Source organism: Prinia subflava, chromosome 6 (assembly GCF_021018805.1).
Source record: "Prinia subflava isolate CZ2003 ecotype Zambia chromosome 6, Cam_Psub_1.2, whole genome shotgun sequence".
Lineage (NCBI taxonomy): Eukaryota > Metazoa > Chordata > Aves > Passeriformes > Cisticolidae > Prinia > Prinia subflava.
The window spans coordinates 22,329,964-22,344,510 of record NC_086252.1 but is presented as its reverse complement, the minus strand read 5'-3'; the positions used below and the strand labels follow the sequence as shown (position 1 = coordinate 22,344,510).

At 39.3% G+C, this 14,547-nt stretch overlaps 1 protein-coding gene across 1 annotated transcript in view; it reads right to left on the bottom strand.

The window, feature by feature from the left end:
* The window catches only part of DPP4 (dipeptidyl peptidase 4), a 41,319-nt gene that overhangs the window by 2,003 nt on the left and 24,769 nt on the right, over window positions 1-14,547 (bottom strand). The window contains exons 17-25 of the mRNA XM_063400647.1: window positions 14,296-14,343; window positions 13,735-13,833; window positions 11,654-11,723; window positions 9,875-10,069; window positions 8,886-8,940; window positions 6,953-7,052; window positions 5,430-5,494; window positions 338-410; window positions 21-94 (exon numbers count right to left, since the gene is read on the bottom strand). Coding sequence (XP_063256717.1) covers window positions 21-94; window positions 338-410; window positions 5,430-5,494; window positions 6,953-7,052; window positions 8,886-8,940; window positions 9,875-10,069; window positions 11,654-11,723; window positions 13,735-13,833; window positions 14,296-14,343 — 779 coding nt within the window. The remainder of the gene's footprint in view (window positions 1-20; window positions 95-337; window positions 411-5,429; window positions 5,495-6,952; window positions 7,053-8,885; window positions 8,941-9,874; window positions 10,070-11,653; window positions 11,724-13,734; window positions 13,834-14,295; window positions 14,344-14,547) is intronic.

The window sequence follows — 14,547 nt, the reverse complement described above, 5'->3', positions numbered from 1 at the left end:
TAAACAAAACAGAACCATACCATTGCCTGAAAATCCACTTCAGCATCAACAAGAGCTTTGGAAATCTGTGCCGCTTGCTGAAAGTGAACATTATCTGAAAAGTGGAAGAGGAAAAAGGTAAACAAAAACTGCTTCTGTAATACTCTGGGGGAAAATTGAAGCAATGAACACACTAGACTCCCCAGCACTGCTGACTGAAACACAGACTAGTTGTAGAAAGCAGTATTATTTTATTGACGCAAATGTAACAGCCTTGCCCCTTCATGCTTTTGTTTTGTCAGTAGTAGAATTGCAAACCTGTCTGTAATACTAAAATGTCTAATTAACTGCAACTCACCATCTGCTGTTCCATGAATAAGGAGATATTCAACTTCCTTGAATTTTTCAGCTCTGGCCATTACTGTTGAACTCTGAAATGAAAGGGAAAAAAAAAGAAAAAAGGTGCTACTTATGAGGATATGACTTGCTACCAACTGACTTTGATTCGTGTTGACACCGTCTGGGGTCCTTCAGCTAAAACCCAGCACAGCCCTGCTCACCCCCCTCTGATCTGCCGGGGTCACACAGCAGGGGCTGGGTGCCCACCCAAACCACCCCACACCCACCTGCCCTCGCCACCAAGGTCACGGCTGCAAAGGAAGGGCAGCTGCAGAGGGGACGAGCTCTGCAGTGAGGCACCCATCAGTGCATGGCCATGGTGGCAGCCTGCAGCACTCCGTGTGCCATAGAGGTTTCCTCTGTCACTGCAGACAAGTTAAAAAAAATGCTGCCATGGCAACAGTGCACCCTGTGAGAGCAAGGAGTAGATCCTGCAGAGGCTACACACATTATCCTCCCTACTGCACGGTTCACCTGCAGGTAAGGCACCACAGCTAACACTGCCTCCCTCTCCAGTAAAACTGGGAAACAAGAAGTTTGGAAAAATGTGCTCTTCAAATACCGAAGAGAAATGCCTGAACGAAAATCACTAAACCAAATCTCTAAATAGAAGTCAAGCTACATATTGGGAATGGAAACATGATACAGTGATGAAAAGATGAAATAATCAGCAACTATGATTAATCAAGAAATTTAAAAGATAGTGACAATATATTCCCTAGAACATTCTAGCCCACCTGACTTGCTACTGTGACTAAAGAATGAAGACAGTAAGGATTTCAGATAAGTTTTTAATTTGGGCAAGGAAAGGGAATAGGATGGTGCTCTGCCATGAGCAGAGAAAGACAAGGAACAACAGGGCATTTTAGGTTTGATAACCAGTTAATCTGGCAAGAAAAAAATACTAAAAACTATAAACAGAAGAATTTAGTGATTTGCTTTTTTTTTTCCCCATTCTGTACTAGGGCTGTATCTTTGCACAAGGATTTGTGCATTTAGGACCCCAAATGCACAAGGATTAGTGCATTTAGGACCCCAAAAAAGTCAAATACATTATACTGCCAAGACACAGAAGTGTTCAAATTTCCTTATGTCTCTTGTACACTCATGAATCTTTAAAGCAAGTATTAAAGCCTTTTTGCCATGGCAGAATAGCCTACCAGAACCCTTCCACACATGAAACAAGTTCTTTGTATGTATTCAATGAAATCTAAAAACCAAATTCAGCAGAGAGAGCAAAAAACCCCCAACCTCCAGTCTGTAACTCTGCAGTTGCCCTCTTGTAATAGTCAAAGGCTAGGAGCACCAGAAATCCAGTATATGGAAATCTACCAACAGTGGAAGCATGACACCTTCCATTTAGATGATTTATCATGGAGTAAGAACATTTAGCTGTGAGTGCCAAAATATGCAGAGAGCACTTTGATGCTCTGAGGAGCACTGGTAAACTAAGAACAAATGAGAAAGAAATGGCCCAGTGAGATGAAGGACAAAAAACTCCCAACAACAACAAAACCCAAAACAACCACTATCCTTTGAGTAAGTAATTCTCCACATGTGCAGAGGGAAACTTGATAGATCACCTTGCTACTCTTTCTTCCAGAAAAGCAATGCTGTTTTAAGTAACCCTTCTGTGAGTGGAAGCCTGATTTAAGCTACACTTCTGAGAACTTGACTTGGCAAAGGCAGTTTTGGGAAGAGGCTGTCACTATTTTTCCTCTCCAGGCATTCAATAAAATAAAGTTATTTGTAAAAATACTTCAGAAAGAAGAAGCACATGAGATACTTTCTCTGCTTTTTTATCACTGGTGATACTTCACTTGCTGTACTCACACTCAACATGAAGAATCCCTTCCCTAAAACATGCTTTAAAGGACACCAGTACCTTTGTGTCCTTAAAGAAGGCTGCAAGACAGGGAGTACTCTCAAGTTAGGCGTAGTTAGATGACAAAGCAACAGCAGCTGAACAAATGTTAAGTGGACAGCAAAAAACAAAATATTACTTTATTTACCACTTCCATTTTATAGTTCTACTGCTGGGACAAAGACTCCGAAAAGGTAACATGCACCAGTACTGAGAATTAGGCCCTGCTGAGTGTAACTGGCTTTTCTAAAGATCACACAGCAGTCAACATTTTATCAGCACTCCACAAACAAGTTAAGGTTTGGCTGAAACTGAAGGTCTCTCTCCCTTTAGCATATTCTCAGATAATAGAACAAATGTCAAATCAGTACAAGATGGCATATTTACAAAATTGTACCCTGTTTTGCATAACCTAATGATGCAGCAGTTCTTAAGGACTGAACATTTCAAATCTGCTAGAAAAAGATTGCCAAATCTATGACTGTTTCAAACACTTGCCAAAAGCATATCAAATTCAGAGTGAACTGCAAAATAATGTTCTCACAAGTTGAACAGTCTCTTCGGTATGCTTTACATGGCTACTCCGTCTGACCTCCAGAGCTCTGCCCTGGTTCAGTCTCACATCTTTTATCATCAGGGATGTTTCTTTCAGGCCACCAGATTCTCTGCCACTCAGCCTAGGATTATAGTAGAGCACCACCTATGCTTGCCCCTCTCTTTTCAAAGCTCTAATTTTTAATAGTTTACAAGTACCTTAAAAAACACTGAACATACCTAATTAGCCCACTTAGGAGTGTGAGTCCTCCCTCAGACTTGACTCCTGACAAATAATATTTAACATCTCAGACTCTCTGCCTTTAATAAATCTAATGTCACAGTAATATAAAGGTAGGATGTACCCGTCTTACCACAACTAATTTCTTGAGTCTATATATTCAGTGATTAATATTACTCTACATGTTAGGAATGTGCCTAGCAGTTCTCATCTTCTCTTAAGCAGGTGTGTACACCATTTCTTTTATTTTAAACCAGGGTGCATACTCCAGTTTATGCAACTTTTCACTTTTCATGCCAGCTTTACAGCAATGCAGCAGGCTAGAGAATGAATGATGCAGCACACAAACCAGACAGCACAGAGCTAGCAGTGCAAGCTTGAACAGCTTCAGCTGTATGTACTAGCTTTCAGTACAGATTCTGCATTCACCTCAAAAAACATTCATTTCAGCAAACAGTGCTCGTCAGTGTCGCTGGCTATTGGGACTGGGACATGGAACAAAGGGGCTGTAAGCCAGGAACGTTCTGGGCTGAAGTCAGTAAGGGTCTTCAGCAATAACAAAATCCCACAACACTTTCACTGAGGCTACATGAAGAACAACAAACTCACTTCCCAAACTACCCCATCCTCCAGGTTAAGAGTCCAAGTATTATATTGTTTGGAGCTTTTAACAACAAATGAGGATTTAAGTTGCATTTTCTTTTCTCTAGGAGCAGCAGTGAAGTGTGACAATCTGATCTAGGCAATTACTCCTCCTCCATCTAGCCACCATTCTCCCCAATTAGTCCTCTGAGTAACACATTTGAAACCTTTAGCTCTTTGGTACTGGCAGTTTCAACGTGGCCATTGCCAGCAATGGATACCATGCCAAGAAAATCCGACTCCTGGCTTGAAAGGATTAAACAGTCCTCTGTTGCCATCTGTGCCGTGAAGCTGGTGAGTGACTTTGTGCACCCAGAGCGTTAACGTTCGTTCTGCACAGCGACAGTAACTTGTATTTACACTGCTACCTCGCAGACCTCCTACTCTTCCCACTGCCTTAAAGAAACACATTTGGAAAAAGGCAGGCAGGCTGCAGGCTGCTGGTCAGTGCCTGCTGGGCCCAGTAGCTCAGTGGTTAGAAGAGGGAGACACAGACACAGTACACCAAGTTGTCCAGCAGTCACTACCACTGTCCCCAGTCTTGACCAGAATGTCTCCTATAGCAGCTGAGCACACTAGAGTACTGTAAATATATGTCAAACCACATGTTTCAGTACATAAATGTATGTATCTATATGTTTTATCATGCTTCTCAATCAATACAACAACTGCTACCCTTTTTTCTACCCATGACACTTTTTTAATGCACACAACCAGTGCTACACTGTCTTCTACCCTGCTTACCAACCCAAACACAGAGAATGCTCTGTCTCCTCCTGTAACATCAATGTTTGGTTCCAGTAGCACCATGGCTGGACTCTTCTGTGAAACACTCCAGTAAGCAGGCCACAAAGTAACCCTCAGACTCCTCACAGTTCTCTCACAGCCACTGTATTTTCAATGACGTTTAACTAAACCTAACAGAAAGTTTGGCTGCTCTGCCCTATGCCCAGCTACCTGTGACTTCAAAAAGCCCTTGAGGCAACAAAAATCATCTGGCACAAGGAAGAGCAAGTCAAACAACTGATTTATCATGCTGTAACAAGGACAAACAATCCACATGCAATTTGCTTTCAGCAGGACACATGGGAATTCCCTCACTTCTGTGCAAACACTGGTCACGTTAGAACAAACTTTGGACGCCCTGTGTTTATGGAGATCGGGCCAACATTTCAGTCCTGACACTGCTGCCTCTCAGTTGGTCTGCAATTTGACACGATCACAGTATAGAGAGATTTGCCTGACAAAGTGTTACAGTATTGAGGAGATTTTGCTTTTTCTGGAAAAAACTTACAGATTCCTGAAGCAGGGAAGTTCACACAAATGCCCATTAAAAAAAACAAGCAAACATTTCAGAAAGATTGGGAGTACATTTGTTTTTGTGAGAAATGTTTAAGATAAAGCATACTTAGCTCACAAACATATAAATTTTAAAACAAATTTGTGTCTTGGTGGTTAAAATAAAAGTTTTTATAGCTTGTTTTACAGTCAGCAAAGTAGTCAAATGGAACCGAATGTAAAAAAAAACAACCCAAAACACCAACATGCCAAAGAAACAACAGAAACCCCACACCATTCACCAAGAAGAAGCTGCCTTGTGCAAATCCACACACGTGAGACTACAGCCTCTAAAGCACAATGCAACAGCTCTAGCAGGAAAGAAGAAACAAACTTATTTCTTCCCACAGGGAAAGAACTAAACTATTACAAGAACAATACAGCAGTTTAGAAATGAAACAACACACAAAAAATGAAATAAAGTGATCTTACATTATAGTTCTTCAGATTATCATTTGCTGTAGGAAGGCCCATGTATCGCTCTGTGTATATTGAATCTGAAATTCAAAAAATCCCAAAATTAGGATCTGTGACTTAATTTTCAGTCTGTCTACCATCAATTTTACCCACTGATACAAACAGTAATAATGCATACTGGAAATCAGGTTTTCCACAATGAGGGGTGTAGGTAACCATCATTATTCAGAATATTTAATCTTGTTGCCATGGACACCTGAATGCTGAATATTAATATAGTACTTTGTGTCAGTGTTTCCTTATTGTTATTCTTTCAGTAATTCTTAAAAAAAATACTGAATATGTTGCAGTAAATAACTAGCATCCGAAACAATATTTGTCTTATCTAAATATTTACTACCAAAAATATATACTATGAAAATGTAGTAGTATATTAGGATTCATCTTGGCTGATAAAAAAAAAATTGATTTTCCACTTTTTTTTTGCCATTCTACCCTTTGAAGATTTGCGGCTTTCTTTTAAGCCATACAAATTAAGGCTCTGCTGCCATATTCTTGACTTCTCATCAGGGTTGTTGCACTAGAGGGTTTTTTAACCTGAATATGTATGCCTCCATAATCCTTAATTTAACTAGCTAAAAGTGGAATTCTAGAGATCTTGATAATTAAAAAAGTATTTCCTGTCATACTGTAATATTCATGTCCAAAATATTATGAATATGTTGCTATGTCCCCAACAGACTAGTGCCAGTGCCTGGCAGTATGATCTGATCTGCTGAATTAGCTATTATACAGCCTCTGTGCTAGCTGCAGAATGATAAATTATGCCTTATTGAGCAGAGGTTTGACAGGGAAAGCTTTCCCTTGAGTGTTTTTGGGCAAATGAAAATGAGAAAAATGTTAAAATATGTTCATATTGTACCAGCACCTATTTATAACTTTACATTATTTTTTTAATCTGGGAGGAGGGCCTCTATAACTGTATTTTAGCCTCATGCAATTACTTGAAACCTTATGCTCTAAAGGCTTGAAGCATGCAGAGACTTGTCCACTTGATCAGGTTTTTCTCACATCAAGCTATTCTCAAGATGAATCAGATTTATAAAATCCAAATTTTACATGCTAAAAAATAAACCCTGACCAACCAACCGAAGGCATTTCAAATCCTATTCTGTTACTCTGAAGAGTGAATTATAGTGCAAGTTCAAAATTAATCATCACAGTTCATTCTTACAAGTGAAGTTTCATTTTGAAGACACGAAAGTTTAATTGCGATGGATTTCTGACACGCAATACCGGTTTCAAACATAGTCACACTGCAGCAGCACTACCAATATTACAATGTCCTTCATTAATGGTTAAATGGATTACCTGAAGTTATCTATCTGAAGTGGCCACGAGTTCACAGAAACAGACCAAGTGGCATTTACCTAGCATTGAGCAAGATAATCAAAAGTTCTGCACTATGAATCCACGCTCTGCAGCGCGTGCACTAGAAGACATATGGGGATCCTTGTAACAAGGAAGCCCTCACATACCATAATATTGCCAGCGTGACACGGGGGCAACCGCTATTCCACACTTGAACACGCCGCTTCCAGAGCCAAGCACCATGGAGGTCACATATCCCCCATAAGACTGAGAAGAAAACATTGCTGTTATTTTAGTCGGAAGGGAAAGGATGGGGCCCATCTGCTACACAGCTCATCAGGCATTTATAGGCTCAGCGTTTTTCATATTAATGAACTCCATTCTGAATTTGGGTCAGATCTCAGCCAGCCTGCTCGGTCGGGGAAACAGGCATCAAACAGCGCATGGCAGCTGTGGTGCTGATGAATGAGGACTTGATGGGGAAAAAGGGCGCAAACGCTGCTGAACTGTGACTCAGCTGAGGATGACTGTGTTTGGTAGCACTGTAGGCAGCAGCAAAAGACAGGAAACAGGACACTGCTGCACCACTGTGTGCCTTCCCGTGCTGGGGGAGTGGGCGGAAGCAGAGCTCCGGCCCACAGTGTGTCTGATGAGTACTTGCAACAGGGCATCCAAAAATTTACAGCTCCCTTGGAGCAGGCCTAGGGCAGCTCGCTCCCTAACTCTCCCCCAAAGTGTCAGGAGCAAGACTGTGACTGGGGAGTGAAGGATCTGCTGAGTCTGTGGGAGGAACTGTGCAACAACACTCTCCTTGCTACGCACAGAAAATTTACTCACAGTGTAGCCTGATACACAGATGAGTAAATATCTGACACACTTGAGCATCCAGGCAGCGAGATACCTAAACACTGTCACCGACCGCCCAAGTGCCTGCCCTCTCAAGAGCTTGAATGGGTTATTTAGGAAAATGTGCCCACCCACATTCAAAAACAAGAGCTATTTCTGGATCTCATTCCTGCCTTAAAACCAGATTACAGGCAAAGGGAATTGCACCTTATTTCAAAGTTTTAAATATTTGGTCCAAATTCAATTCCTAGGCCCCTCCAATGAGATTGGCAAAGTAACACATGCACTTAGTAATTATGCACTGTATAAATTCCTAACCTGGCCACAGTAAAGATAATACTGCTGACTCTATGGCAAACAAAATCCATGTACATAGTGCCAGGCTGACAATGAGAGGCTGACAATCTAAAAACTCATGAGATTAAGAAAATCTGTTTGCCCACAGGCTCAGTGTCCAGGATGCATAATCCCAACGTAGCTCCAAAGAGGAATGCTCTTGTACTATTCATCCTGAGGGTTATAAGGACTTAAGATGGGACTGCATCAAAACCATCAATTTCTGCAGAAAGAATTTTCCTTTCACTACAGTTAATACCATTACATGTGACTTTGTCTAATAGAGATATTTACTCCCAGAAGAAAAGCTATTAAAACATCATATTGCCAGCAAGCAAATTATTAATTGGTGCCTGTCACCTGCAGTGCCCAAATTTCAGATAACAATTTAATTCAGCACTGGAATCAGTAACACTATGTACACACTTAGCTTTGCAACTGAGGGGGTATGTATATGGTATTAAACTATTGAATATTTCCATCTGCTGTGCCAGGTTTTAAAGATGCATCAAGTTAGAGTAATCTGGCCTCTGGTTGCAAATACCACGATAACCATCCCACACAGCTGGCTCAAGTGTAATTTCACACCTTTTTTAAAATCAATCATCCAGCTGAAGAAATACTGTTGAATACATGCTTGGACTTTTTTCTTTTTAGTACAGGTTCATACTGTACACAGGACCTTGGCAGCATCTGTTTAAATTGGTTTTTAATCTCTCTAGTAGTCCTAATTTCTCTTACAAAGGCTCCTGAATGATTGCAGAAGGTGATGATGAACTTCATCAATTCAAGTAGTGGATTGTGCTGTGACCCCAGAGGTGGCTCACATCAAGCACTACACGATCTCACACACATGGCAGCACAACAAAAATTGTTAAAACTAAATAGTATTCCCGCCAAAATTATTTCAGTACTTACCCAACCCCAAATAGCTATTCTGTCCTTATCAACATAGCTCATTTCAGAAAATTTTCTGCAAGCAAACAGAATAATTAAACACTTAACAGACAGCAAGTATCTGCCATTCTACAGATGTGCCTCTTTCCTATCAAGTCTGCCTCTTTCTATCATACAAATAAGCATTTCCCACTTCATCATAACAACTGCATATGAAAAGCATACAATGATTCAGGCAAGTGTGTCTTTAGGAAATTCAGAAAAACATCTGTGCATATGACACTTGGAAACTCCTCAACCCACATTCACTGACATTTGTATTGTATTAGGTTAGATTTTACTATCTGCCTTGTCTTTTTTTAAAAGATGCACAAAAATCAAATTGCAGCAGTACGGAACAAACCAACACATGTAAATACAGTCATAACTAAACATACCAAACTAACATACTAAACATAACTAACATACTAAAAAAAAGTCAAGAAGACTGTGAAATTCTTTTTGTTTAAACTCCTTAACATTTTAAAATGCCACATAGAAAACCCCGTAAGATCACTTCACTGCAATTCTGAGAGATCCATACCGGGATTGTTTTAGTGAGGTTCTACAAGCATAAACCAAGTGAAGAACGCAAACTATCATTTAAAAGCTGAGTATTTATCATAATTCTGTGACAACGGAAACTTGCAAAAAGCTTGAAGTAGAACTTCCATCTCCAAGTTCCTTGGCAGCATGTTCTTCTAATAATATGACACATACCATCTCTATAAAACCATCTCCACAAAATCAGAGATACAGTTAATTGGTATTACAGCATTAACTCTGCTCTCTTTTTAAGCATAAAATGATGGTTGGCCTACAAATGACACACTTTAGTGTACAAAATAAGCAGAATGCAGTTACTTTTTCCCAATATTTTCCAGACGACGATTTGAAGCCTTCACCTTTCCCCCCCTACACAATAAGCAGGTAAAAGAAGGAGCGGGTGCTGACCATTCCCTGTAGCTCACCTGGCTGCTGCTATCTGATCTTCCACTTCATAGGTCCCCAGCCTTCGGTGGATGGCGTGCATGATCGCGTCCCCCTGGTAGCCGCTGCCCCTGCCGTCGAAGCTGGCCACGATGATGCGCTCCGTGCTGGCCAGGTACGTGGCCCAGCTGATCCGGAACACCTGGTCCACTTTCTGACTGCAAGGTCCTGCATACCTAGGGGGAAAAAGGCACAAAAGTCAGGCATTTACTCTCCACATAGTCTCACATCAAGAAATTGAAATGTAATTATTGCTGAAAGTTTTGGTCTCTAAAACAGGATAGACTTTCAAATGAAACCGAGGAAACAAGAAAAGCATCACTGAGTGACTCCAAGGTGCCACTACAAGCAATATGCTTTTTAAAAACTTCAGCTGTTAATCAAGAAAGCAGACTGGGTTTTTTTTTTCCCCACTTTACTCCTTTCTGCTCTAATAAGAAGCCTTCATTATTTTGACTTTAAGCAGCTTATCAAAAATCCAAGCCAAGTTTTCTTTTATTTTGGCATATCTAGTCACCTGAGTTTCAAAGTGATGGTCTCTAACTATTTCTGCTCCAGTCATCCATGATTTATTTGGTTTAAGTCTGAGATCAATAAATAGCCTTCAACTGAAAAAATGAAAAATATCATTTTCTGCATTTTCAGTGTCTCATCAGTCTGAACTATTTCTTATGCAGGCTGAGAAAAAGGAAACAAAACTATAATTTTAACTTTTTACTTTAAACTATTTCAGAAGCACTTGATCACTAAGAAATCTTACTCTGAGTGCCTTGATGGTAAAATTCTGTGCAGTGCACTCCCCTAGCCACTGTTGAACAGAGTAAGAAATAGCAGAATGGCTCCTATGGCTCTATGGCCCACTTTTATCACTTTTAAAAGAACAGAAATAACTGCTGGGAATTTAATTCAAGCTATGGATCCCTATACTTCCAAAGTAATTTCTGAAAATAAGATCACTGTGAACCAGAGGTAATCCTGACAAAGGTCCAGGGAAGTCAATAAAAATAGTAGCATAACCAAAACAAGTCTTAAGAAGCCAAGAGCACTGGCTGCTCATTAAAATGTTCAATAGTCACATCAAAAAGTGCTACCAATTTGCATTATATAAAGATGTATCTAACAACCAACAGCCAGTTTTCTTATATATTGTAAAAAAGGAACAACTTAACATTTTTATATTAATGCATAGCTACAATTCAGTAATTAAAATTTAGAAGAAAACATACCAGGATGAACAGAAGTGCCTGAGGAAGACCAGACCAATCAGCACATGCTCATGGGCTTGTATTTATGAAAAAAACCCACAGCAAATGCAATCCTGACCAGAGGATGTTGTTTGTCAACCCTGACTGACAGTCAAACATCACAGAAAAAATGCAATGTGACACACACTACTTCAGGTTCAGACTACAAGGCTTATTCAAGGTTTCATTCTGGAATGCGATGTCATCAAAGACTACTCCTAAGGCAGGTCATGAGCAGAGGAGGAGCTGAGCTAACATGAACCTCCTGGCTGTGAAATTCCATAGGATGTACCTGCCTCAGTGCCACCACCAGAGTATGTGCTCACTAAGCATTACATCATCTTAGGGCACAGCAATCCACCATCAACTGGGTTAAACCCCTATTTTTCATTCCAGCTTAAAACTACTTCAAGAAGTAATTAGAAAACATGCCAGTTTTGTGTTTCCTTATTAAGAACATTTGAAGTAGATGAAAGTGATTATTAACACAACACTGCCATGTGATTGAAAACTTACACATCAAGGAGCAGAGGGTACTTCTCTGATGAATCAAAATGGGGAGGAAGAATCATTTGATACCACAGCTCTAAAAGTGAAAAGAGTTTGACTTAGGTCAGTTCTCCAGTGAAATTATTTCACATGCATTACAAATTCATACAAGAGCACATTTGAGCCACCCCCTAAAAATTAAAGAGCAGTTTCATCTGAACTGTCCTAATATATACATGTAGAAGTTGCTAGGTAATCTAGTCTTTTTTTCACAATGTTTTACAGTTAAATTAGCAGAAAGTAATAAAATCTGGGGACTCAACATGTCGTCTCATGACATTATTCTAAGCTTACATGTGAAACTTGTTATGTCTCTACAGTGGTAAATCTAACACAGGCTCAAAAATAAAATTTCTCTCCCAGCAGAGTAAAGAAATTCTATATTATTTTGAACTTGCCAGATAGACTTTGCTTGACAGTTTGTAAAGCATCCCAGAAACATATCCAAGTATCTATTATTTTTGAAGCAATATTGATTCCAGTTCCATTCATGTTATTCGTCCTACCCACGTTGGCTGTGAGCTGAGCATTTTAAAGGCACACCCTGTAAGTTTTGCAAACTGAATGGCTCAATTGTTTGCTCATGAATTTTAAGAGAACTGAGGCTGCAATGCTGATGGACTGCACTGAAGTAATAGTCAGAGTGCAAGTCTTACAGAAATTTGCCCAGATATAAAAATGCAAGACATGGGAACGCTGAAACATAAACAATCTAAATTTAACACATTAAAATACTAATTTTAACTTTTGCATACTCTATATTCATAGGACTGGATTTCTTCTCTAATAACCTACATGGATTTCTGAGCAGACTTGAAACCTTAAGCAGGACTACATAAATGGATTTGCTTCTCCTATTTTTGATATTAAAAATAGATTCCCCTTACCCAAAAGCTTTTACCCTGAAGACATGAAGTAGTAAGAACAAAGAGGAATAAAAAAAATATGAATATACAACTGATAGCATGAAGAACATCTTTAAATCTCCATCTTGCCTGGAGGATTTCATCTTTAGCCCTAGTAAAAATGTGACAGAAATAAAAGACAGAAAAAACAAAGATAAAGAGAGTTATTATATAAATAAGGTAACAGTGAAAGAAGGGAGGCATCAAAAAGAACAGTTAGCAATGACTGACCTAACTCAACACAGTTTGTAAAATGGAATTCCCTTAAGAGTATCTGCTCATTTTATCTGCAGGAAGTTTGTCATGAAGAGAAAAGCTGGGAGCAAAGGCTGGAGCAAGAACAGTTTTAGATTGGTACCAGACCTCCCACTGCTGGGCTCTCTGATGTTGCTCAGCCTAAGAGCACACCAAGAACACTCCTCTACACAAATTCTAAGGGGCACAATTCAGAAAGCATTAACAGTTCATTTTCTAGCATTTTGTCCTAGTCTGTATAGAAGCTTATGCAGTCCTGGAGCGTGACTCTGCTTTCAAGAATGACTATTCAATCCAAATCTATTCAATCTATTCAATTCCCCCCCACGAAGTCAAAGGTGATAGTGTTGAATTGTTGCTTAAATGTTTTCTGAAGATTTTTCATTTAGACTGTGTCTGCTTTTTCATAGTAACTGAACTTGTCCACTCTCCTAACCTGCTAACACAAACCAAGAGGACTTGCACCTGTAAATCAGAAAGACCTGCTTGAATTTATAATGTAATTTAAGAATGTTAAAGTGCTTTGAGTTTGTGCCCCAACCTAATTTTTCTTATTTTTCTAATGCATTGGTAGAGACTTCTGGTTTCCAGTTTATTTTAAAGGAAAAAAGAGTTAAGCCCCTGCATCATGAAAACGTGAAGCTATCACACGTAGTGTGATAGTGGAAAAAATACATTTTAGACAAGAACATTTTGGGATTTCAGAAAATAACCAAGAATATTTGGAAAGGTCCAAAAAAAAATCATCTTGCCTCTGCGTTCTGAATAACTGCAAGAATTTCCATTAGACCCATCTGTCCTGTCATGCTCCTCAGCAGAAGACCTTGAATCACTTGGTGAAAAGGAGGAGGGTGGGAGGGGAAAGGTAAAAGATGTTTTTGAACTTACTGTGTCCACCTATACTAAGGACATCCAATTTTTTTGAAGGCATCTCAATATCTTTCAATGAATTTTCCAGTTCAGTGTTATCTTCCAAGTATCTGAGAACTAAATAACAGAGTAAGTAAGATTCAAAGACTAAACACATTTTTTTTCAAATGCACCGCTCTTTAATTACGAACCACTTTAAATATTAAACCTGAGATGACGACAACTTATATTGCAGTTTTTGTTTTTCCTCTCAGATTCAAAATGTTTACAATACAGTTTTCCTTCAGTTCTTTTCACCCTGTTTTTCATCTAAATACTATTTGAGAAAAACTGAAAAATTATTCAATAAATAAATCATACACTACTTACTGTTTTCTAGCCCAGTGTAAAATAATGTTAAATAAACTCTGAATAAACGTATGTCAAGGTATAGAACTTATTCTTCTGACAATTATTTGAAATTAAATTTACCCTTTATAACTGACATTTTTATTATTACACTATGTAATGAGAACAAAATTAGAATAAATGTACAGTGCAGATTTTCTGGCTTGACATAAATTAAAGCCCATGCCATACCTTCATCATCAGTGCTTTTGTGCAGAGTAGACTTGGGCAGGCCAGGACCTGTTAACAGGGCACAAAACCTTCATGTTTGCATGCTGGCTTGAAACGCAACCCTCATAAAGTAATTGGAAACGGGTGAAACATTAAAGCTCAGAACTTGTTTCCCTCCAGTCTACTCAAGCTAAATTTTAGGTTAGCAGGGCCCAAATTCAAGCCACAGGATCCCACAAAATGTTCAGACTGTCTCAGAGATGAACCAAATGA